Source organism: Crocodylus porosus, unplaced genomic scaffold (genome assembly GCF_001723895.1).
Source record: "Crocodylus porosus isolate Cpor-Errol unplaced genomic scaffold, CroPor_comp1, whole genome shotgun sequence".
NCBI classification, from domain to species: domain Eukaryota; kingdom Metazoa; phylum Chordata; order Crocodylia; family Crocodylidae; genus Crocodylus; species Crocodylus porosus.
In genome coordinates this window covers 46,000,698-46,010,481 of record NW_017728948.1, presented here as the reverse complement: position 1 = coordinate 46,010,481, position 9,784 = coordinate 46,000,698, and the positions used below count along the sequence as shown (strand labels likewise).

The following is a 9,784-nucleotide window of genomic DNA, read 5'->3' as shown; positions in this document are numbered from 1 at the left end:
ATATTATTTTTAGCAAAAAAGAGTTAAAACTGCTAAAAAGTTAATATTTTAGAGTGGGAAGATAATATAGCACATGCCGTTTTTTCAGGGGGCACTTAGTTGGGATGTCTCCCAAGGCTTTAGAGGAATGATACCAAATCTATATGACTGCTACTCAAACAAGAAAGCATTAGCATAAATTCCATTTAACATGATTACATTCACCCAGTGTTGAGTGTTGAAGCAGTGCTTACCCAGGTGTTAAATAGGTCTGCATATCTGAGCTCTGGTCAATTAATGCAGAAATTTACCAATTAAAAAAGAAAAAGATCAAATAAAGATGAAATTCCTTCTTGTTTTCCCATTTTTATTTAATACCATATTTTTTCTTTATATCTCTTTAAACCATTTTTAAAAAGCCTCTTCCCTTAATAATCTTTCCAAAAGAGCATCCTAATAAGAGAGTTCTGTTATATTTTTCTACTGTTCAACAGAGCCAAGTTAGTCTGGTACAAAATAAAATTCTCATTGATTCTCCTGCTCAGTCTGTTTTATGGCTTCTGTTCAGAGTAATGATCCAGTCTCTGTTCATGTGTACTGGAGGTTACCTCAAAGGTAGCATGGGGTGTAGTTAGTTACAGATTATGAAAATTGTCACTGCAAGCTTAATTGGGAAAGCATCCATTTTTTTCAGCATATCCCAAAATACTTCAAAGTATGTTAGAAACCATTCTCTTGGGATCCAGCTTTAAAAATAATATTAAGCTATATTGTTGAAATCTCAGTTCATCGGCTTCTGGCGTAGCTCGATGGTGACCTGAGGAAGGGCACACTCCAGCAGACTTCAGTATCTCATGCATCAGTGTCCCTGCACTTAAAAATGGCAGTGAGGATGCTTTAGCTCAAGCTTGTTTGATGTGCCAGGTGCTTTAATTAGAGCCAGTCTAACTAAAGTGCCCTTCCCACCTCCACTCCCATATAAAAGCCCTTAGTGTCCACAGGTTTGTCTAACATATCTCACAACTACACAGTTGGTCCAGTGAAAGATTTCACCAAAAAAAAATCCTTTGCTTCTCAGTCACTGTAGGACTTCATCAGGAAAAGTAAAGAATTATGGGCAAACATTGTAATCTGAAGACCTTAAATTATTTGCTTATTAAGCAATCTACTGCTTTTTTATACTAATGTTGATAGGAATTTTATTGGGAACTCTGTCCCCAGTCCTGCAAAGACTTCTGCACATGCTTTGGTTTATGCAAATGAATAGTTTTTTGAAGGAACTTTGAAGAATTAATCATATCTCATGGTATTGAATAAGGAGCTAGCATGGATTCAATGCATTTAAGAGTTGGATGCATTAAACCCATGCTAGTTCCGTATTCAATATGTAGTTTTCTTGATCCATAAACATTTAACTTTTCCTCCTAATTTTCCAGCAAGACAAAGCGATAGAAATGGCAACAAGAAAAAATTTGCCTTTGCCAGAAGCTTCCAGCATGCAACGTTTGGGTTCTGCATTTTATCATACTGGGAGTGCTAGTTTCACATAAATCTCACTTAAATGTTAATCAACTTCAAGTGAGCCATGACAAAATTAAGGTTAACAGTAAGTGACCCAGAAGGATTCCAGAGAAAGACAGGGAGGAGGAGAAAGCAGAGATGATGAGTTTAGTGACCTGTTCAATATTTAAGGCATCTTATCCTCGAAGGCAATATCCTCCTGTCTGCCCAGTCACTTGGAAGAATGTCATCATGCCTTCTCCAAAAGTTAAGTTACCATTGCCAATGGAGATAGAGTATGAACTAGAGCCCTCATATCCTTAATAACTTTTGTGCAAGAGTGAAAAGTTACTATTTTGTTTCCTTAAAGTATACAACAGTGTTAGTCTTGGCTACAGGAGTCCTGAGATTCTTAGCAACCTGATTTGCAATGCTTTTTCAAAGAATGTCCATGTCTCTATTACAGAAGTGTATACTGTGTTGTAGCACTGTATTTAGGGATGTTTAAGACATTTAGTGACTTGATGAATTATTGAAGTTGGCATATAATCTGTGTGCCCTGTCAGAAGGAAAGACCATAATTTGATTACTAATTTTGATTGATGATTTGGAAGCAGATGGTGTTGCAGATTGGTGCATAATATATGATTTTGAAGAGAGACAATCTCTCCTACTAAAAAAAATACAGAGACTGCAAAGATTAATGCACATGCTTAAATTGCAGATGAGCAGTCAGTCCCATGCAATAGGGCTTTTCACATACTGAAAGCTAAGCACACAATTGCAATCTGAAACATCATTGTGGTGGTATATTTACTGAAACTTGATAAAAATCCTTTACTGAATAATTTTTGCTGTTATGATTGCCACTGATGCTGTTTGATACTGCCTTATGGAATGTAGACTATTTCATACAAAAAAATTATACAGAAAAAATTGTATTCAGATTGTAAATGCTAGTAGCAGTTTGGGCATGCTTGATGTAAGATTGCCTCCTTAATTCAGTCACCTTATGAGGCCAGCCTGCTTGCTGGCTAAGCCATGGGCCAAGCCCTTTAAAATGTTCAGTGGGGTTTTTTTCCTGGCATCCTGCCAACGTTTTGTGAGAAAGCTGGAAATGGAAAACGGTGATTTTAACACGCATCTGAATCTGAATAGAATTTCATGGGACAAATAAAAGGCGCTTATAGTCTAAGGGGCTTTTGAGGCTGAATATCAAAGGTTTGCTGCAAACAATAAAGGCATTAACATTTCTTAAATGAAAAAAAATCACAAGAATCTTTATCCTGGAAAGTTTTGGGCAACATAAATGTAGGGGTCACTATCAATTCTTCTTAAATAATGAAAAGCAGTACATTTGAAATAAATATACTCACAGGCAGAGTTTGCCCTGTCAGTGAATGCAGAGAACCTGGCACAATGGAACATTGCATGGGGTCAGGATATGAAGCATCTGCATGGCTCAGCTTAGTGAAGAGGTGGATCTACCCACTCTGCTGAGTAGCTTCTGCTATGGGCACATAGCAGAGTTTACTGCCTCTTAGGTTTCCTTTCCTGTGCCCTCACAGGATGCCTGATGTAGGCTGGTTACCTTGGCTAGGTGGTGACAGAAGTAGCATTTTGGATTTGGAATTAGGTGCCTTCTAGAATTACTTTGGGCTTGGAATTAGGTTTCAAAAGAAGTTGTATGGTCTCCATGTCCCCTACTGATGTGTATGACTCTCGGTGTCAATAGGAGTTTTCCACAATACAACCTAGATGGAGAATTGACGCTTCTGAGAAGACACCCCCAGCCCATCCCTCTCACTGTTAGGCTGCTGCAGAAAACACTGTGCTTCTGACTTAAACCATAATTGTAGTCTGCTGTGGCCCTCCTTTCTATTTTTTAAAAGAGTTCAGTCTTTAACTAGTTCTGTCTTGCCTCCTGTTTTAGTTGCGTGGTCAGTTTTTAATTGTGCAGTGTCTCATTAAGAAATGGGGTGCATCCTAAATAATGGCACATTTTGCTCGTATTGAGCTAAGACTTGATATCTTTGCAGTCAAACAGTGAGACTCAAGGAAACAGGGCAGGATTTCCCTAGGCTGTGGGAGCTTTTGTGCAACATGCATCTGTGAACTAGGAGCACATTGTCTAATGCTATTCAGTAAAGCAAAGTAATTTAAAGCAGTGGTAATGTGCCAAGATATTGCCACAGCTACCAGTCAAGCAGAGTGGAAGAATTTCTAATGCTGTTTTATAATCTTAGATTTCACTGGCAACATAGCATGCTTTCCAGACAGTAGTGGATTTGCTTTTGTGGCTTTGTCTCATTTTAGATGTTGTATATTTTTTATAATATATTAACCATCTGACAGAGAACTTTATCCCTAACAGAAAACACTACCAGATCTCTTATATTTGAAATTATACATACTGTTCCTCCAAGCTAATGGTCTTCTCTGGCCTTGAGATTACAAAGGACTCTTGAATCTGCACAGGTATCTTTTGATTATAGTAGGTTTCTGCTGAGGGGCAATTGTAAATGACTTAGTGAAGTAACATAGGGCACTCTTCTTCAAAGATCAGCTTGAAAAAACCCTTCATAACTCACTTGTTTACAGGTTCTTGAAGGAGGAGTATTGATTGAGGTGCATAGTGAATGGTAATAAATAGCAATAAAATGGATTTTAACAACCTTTTAAGTTCACAAGTTATTGTGAACACAGATGTTAGCCTTTAATTCAATACTCCATAAGACTCTGATCCCACAGTGGGAAGTGCTCTGGAATCTGACTTCATGCATGTCTTCTGCTAGCTTTAGGCCACAGTCACTACCAATTAACTTTCTTACATAGGGGTTTGTGTGTGAGAGAGAAAGAGAGAGAGAATTCCTATTTAAAAGCACCTTTTTAGAGTTATGATTGCAATTCCATATCCATTAGTTTATGGATGTGGCACTAGTTCTCAACCTTGTTGGACTCAAGGCATCCCTCACTAGACTTAAGGCAACCAGTGGAAAATGTCAGCTCTTAGTTTACGTTTGCTTTTTGACTAAATAAAAATAATAGAGTGATTCTTGTGTTACGAAGAACTCAGGAAGACTACAATGGGTCAGAATTTTTTTTAACAGTGTGGATTCTTATGTGAAATCTTTGGGTTTCTCTTGTGAATCGTGTTCACACACTTAACAGTCTAACATTGTGTGGCTATCCATAGCACTCCTGAATGGATCTCTGTAGCACTCTGGTTGTGAATCACTAGTTTAGAGAGCATGGTTAGCATGTTGCAGTTGTAACTAACTAAATGTTTCCAAGTGAAATGACAAGTGAAAAACAAAAATGTTATAAAGAATAAATTAGAAGGCGGTAGTTCAAAACTGCTTCAGAACTATGTACTCACCATGCCAAAACCAATTGGGAATCTCTTCTGAAGTGTTAGTACGACTTTAGAACCCTAATCACTTACCAGTTTGCCTCCAAGCCCTTCAGCAGAGCTGTTAGTCGTGAAAGGTATAACATTTACAAGTTTTGTGTAGCTCTCAAGCTCATTTTTTTTTCTATAGCTAGTAGTTTGTCTAGTACAGCTGAACTATAACCCTTCCCGTGGTTCACCTTAAGGCCTAGTGAAAGGAGACCATCTGGAATTCTTAGTTTTACTTTTGAAATGCTGGACCAGGGAGCTGTTCTGACTGATATCAGCTGAATATTGAGCTTACTGTCCATGGCAGCAACAAAAAAAAGTATGTAAGTAGGCACTACCAAAATTTCTTAGTAATGGGGCTCCTTCAGGACTGCTGCTCTTGTGATGTACACATGGTCCAGTGTATTCCACAATCCCATAATTGTGAAGCATGGGTTTTGGTTTTTCTTAATCCTTATTTTTAAGTATTAGTAAGAATTGGAAAGAGAACCTGGTGAATTTTAATTAAATGTAAAGCCACCTATGTGTTGATAATATCCTATATCAGCAGGCGGCCTGGGCTGTGAACTGCTGTTCCATTCATTGCAGAGATGCTAATGGAAAGCCAGTGATTTAAACCTAACTGTGCTATTTCGTGGGTGATAAGCTTTGGCAGAAATGGTCAGATGACGTGCCTAATTCTGCACCTTCCTTTGGTATCCGAAGCCAAGTTACTTCTTAGGGGTGCTCAACTTCCAGCCCATGGGCCATATCCAGCTGACTGTACTGTGAGGACTGCCCCCCCATGAGGCTTCACGCAGGTCTGGAAATTTGGCAGTGGGAGAACGGTGATACAGCTCCTCTGCTGCCAAACCTCCAGACCCATAGGGAGCCCCAGATCCTGCACACTGGATCTGGCACCCAATCCCGGCTCACAGAGCTGGGCGGAGGCGGTGTCAAGCCTCAGGGCTAGACTGTCTGGTCAAAATCTGGAGTGCAGGGGATGGGAGGGGGTGGTGCTGGCCACCAAATGGGCCCCTCCCCACTCGCATGGTCCGTGGGCCTGAGAGGCTGAGCACCACTGCCTTACTTTGTCTTCCAAAGCCTCCAGCCTCCCTCTGAGAATCTCAGTATAAAATTCCTCAACTTTGTTTTTCAACAAGCAAAAATAATCTTAACTCAATATCAAATGAGACCCTGTCAGGGGTACTAACTCCCTGCAGAACACATGTATATATTATGGTCTGTTTTTACTGGGGAGGTGTCTCCTTCTCCCGTATGAGGACTCCTTGATCCCCTAAAAGGGTGGAGCTGGTGGGAGGATTTACTTGTCCTCTGTCCTGCTCTAAGCACAGAGGCATCAAATGGGATCTTCAGGAAGGATGCAGCGTCTGAGGCGTAGCTGTCCCTGGCTAATCTAATCCTAGCCACCCACCCAGTATACTTTGACTGGACCCTCCGCTGGTGGAAGGGAAGAGCAAGGCAGAGATCTGAGGTTGGCAGGAAGTACTGACCAAGCAGGATTGACTTGCACTGTTCAAGAGACAAAAAAGGGGAAGTCGAGGAGGGCAGTAGCCAGCAGAGGGAAACAGTTGAAGCAGTTTTGCGTGGTCCATATTGTCTTCGCTGTATATTCAGTCGTGCCTTCCTATATGGGCGCATGGCCTGCTTGCACTGCAGTACTTGCTTCAGGCTTCCCACCTACAAAATGAATTAATAGAAATCTCTGCCTCTTGGAAAGGGTTGGGAGGATAAATTAGAAGTGCAGCACTTTGAAGATGTTACAGTTTTGGGCCAGGGACAGGTTTGATAGGACTGAGTGTCCTGAAAAACCGCCAATGGCTGCCAAGTCTTTCCAGGCCCCATCAAATACCGCTGCCATCACCACCCTCAGCACTAGCCTTTGTGTTCTTGGACCAAGCTCAGCCCTTGAAGGAACTGGACACAGGTCAAAACAAGCTTGGTGTTCCCTTCTAGGTGCTGCAAAGATTGCCCATGAGTGGTCAGTATTGTGCAAAGCATCTGTTGTTGTTGTTGTTGTCGTTACAAGACATTTGCCATAAAGTTATTTAAGATTTGAAAAAGTAGCAAGGTCAGAAATCTAAGCCAATTATTATTTCAGCAGGTTGACATCATATTTACATGTTGACATTTCTCTTCTGCAACAGGATCTTTAATTGCTATCTGCGTATTATAAGCACTTTCTATAACACTCCAAAAACATTTTTTCTTTATTCAGGCTGTTGTATGCCATTTGCCTTAATTTTAGAAGATAAAAAGAAAAGAACAGTTTCTCTCTCCTTTATCTATTTTTCCTTCTGCATTTAATGAAATATTCTTGTAAATGTCCCCATACATTTACATTAGCAGTAGGAGATATAGGTTGAAAGTTCAATGAGTTTTCAATGGTAGCAAGTTGTAATTAGCTCTTTAATTATATACATTAAGCATCAAAGCTTAGTAATGTGTTCCATGGATATGCAATTTAATGCATTTGTGGCTCTGTTTTGGCTATGGAATGTTTTTTTTTCTCTGACAACTCAGACATATCCTTCTTAAATTAAAGCAGTTGTTTTGTAGCTGCGGCGGTTTCTAATGTGTTAATTTTTTTTTTGCACAGAGACTTTGCTTATGTAGCAAGAGACAAAGACACAAGAATTTTGAAATGTCACGTATTTCGATGTGACACACCAGCAAAAGCCATTGCCACAAGTCTGCACGAAATCTGTTCTAAGGCAAGTGAATTTAAATAACCTATTCTTTTACTAACCACTTGAGTAGTTCTGAAGGGTGCTATATAATCAGTCCTCTATTGCCTTCTTTTGTTCTTATTTTTTATCTCTGATGAGAAATGACTCTAAGAATTTTTGGAAGGGGTGTGAGTGGCACCAATAAACTATGGGAAGATGAATGTTATAGATTCTTGAAACCCATGATGTCTCTAGGAATTGGACCAATGTGTACAGTCTAAAGATTTTTTGCTAATATAAATGGAAGTTGTGGGATGTTAAGTAGAAAAATAATAGTAGCAAATTATATCTCAAATGTCAAATACTAGATTAAATTATGTTCTTTTGGGAAACAGTACTTGAAAAGAGCTGTTAAAATGGCATCGTCTGTTTAAAAGCCCTACTTCTGTCTAAATTTTTTTGCCTACTACATGTACAAGTAATACAGAAATCTCCTGTAGTATTTGTAGCAGTAGTAAGTGCAGATTAGAGACTGGGTTTCCTCTTCCTATATCTGTCATGGATGTAGGGAGCTTGGAGTTCTATGCCTCAAAAAAATTGTAAGTAAATAAAGGAAAACTAATTTTAGTATCTTAAAAGGATGCCTTATAATTGCATGCATCTGATATATTGTGGACTTCAGAGATTAGGGTTGTAATAAGAGTAAATTTATACTTGTAGTTGCTACTATACTATATGTTGGAAAAAATGCTGTATTATCGCCGTCTTCTTCAGATTATGGCTGAACGGAAGAATGCTAAAGCTGTGGCTTGCAGCTCATTGCAAGACCGGACAAATGCCACCTTAGATGTTCCTCTGCAAGGTACTGTGTCAGAATTTAATATCCATGTCATGGCCCCATTTTAGAGAGTGCCTTAATAATATTGTTTTTAACTAAAATGTAGTAGACACAAAGGTTACCAGGATCTTTTAAATACTGTAGCTGACAGTCTTTGTTACATTAAAAATATGTTATTGTTTGTGTTCAGAGTAATGCAGTCTTGTTTGGTTATATCGACTTGTTCATTTCCTCTGATTTACTTTAAGATACAATTTAGCCATGGAAATGCTATGCCAGGCTGGCTTACAAGTAAAATGTATTCCAATTAATCATAGGTTTATAGCAGAGGAGTTGCAGCAGATTCAAACTTCTTCCGGGTTTCAGCATCAGTTGTAAGGTTCAAAGCCTAGGAAGAAGCCAATCTGCTGCACCCCTTACTGCATCATAAAAGAAGAGTGGCTTTGTGTATTTTTATTAATGTAAGATTAATAGTAGAAGTTTTGACAGCGTTCCAGATTAGATATACAAACATCTTCTAGTGAACTTAATACAAAAATGTGTTAAATCCACTAGCTTTCATCAGATATCTCAACCCTTATTTTGTCATGGGGGGGTTTTTTGGGTGTGGGTTGTTTGTGGTTTTTTGCATCAGTTGCTATTCAGACAGAGATACTGGTTTGTCCTGGCACACAGGTGGGACATTTAGTAGGTATAGCATTAAAAATAGAGTGCCCAGTTGTATGGTATGTGACACTTGCTCTGTGTGCCTTAGTGACATGTTTATACAAATATCGCCTTATATCCTACTGGTAGAACATGACCCAGTTTTAGTTTACAGAAATTAAGAGTTGTATCACCTCCTCCTCCTCAGTTCCCTTAGAAAGTACTTGGTATATCCCTCCTGTCTAAGCTGGAGGGGGAGCAGATCCATTGTAATCAATACAATATATTCTGAGTGCAGTTCCCTGGTAAGCTATTTTCTATGGTCAGTGAAATAAAAGTATATTTTACCTGCTGTGAATGTTGATAAACAGAAATTGATTTTTTTCCCATGCAGTAGATTTCCCAACACCAAAGACAGAGCTGGTACAGAAGTTCCATGTGCAGTACTTGGGCATGTTACCTGTAGCTAAGCCTGTGGGTATGTAATACTAGTGCTCTTATCTAACAATAGACATTACTTGCATAGTATCTAAGGGGCTCGATTCTGGCTAGCCATAGCCAGATGGGCAGAGGGCAGGGAGCAGAAGCACTCTTTACTTGTATTCCAGCAACATACAACTCACTGCTAGGCCTGCAAAGGGAAAGAGCATGGGGCTAGCTAGTGCATGTGATCTCGCTCAGACCCACACTTCCTTAGGCAGGATGCTGAGGGGCTGCTGCTGGGGCAAGGCCCTTTTGTAGCACCTTTCCCCA

At 39.5% G+C, this 9,784-nt stretch overlaps 1 protein-coding gene across 15 annotated transcripts in view; it reads left to right on the top strand.

The window, feature by feature from the left end:
• Positions 1–9,784, top strand: part of APBB2 (amyloid beta precursor protein binding family B member 2) — a 373,280-nt gene that overhangs the window by 354,640 nt on the left and 8,856 nt on the right. For 10 of the 15 annotated variants that reach the window (XM_019552764.1, XM_019552769.1, XM_019552770.1 and 7 more), the window contains 3 exons: positions 7,479–7,593; positions 8,269–8,410; positions 9,426–9,509. In XM_019552764.1, the coding sequence (XP_019408309.1) occupies positions 7,479–7,593; positions 8,269–8,410; positions 9,426–9,509 (341 nt within the window). The remainder of the gene's footprint in view (positions 1–7,478; positions 7,594–8,268; positions 8,411–9,425; positions 9,510–9,784) is intronic. The other 5 variants (XM_019552777.1, XM_019552773.1, XM_019552776.1 and 2 more) reach the window with 1 other exon arrangement.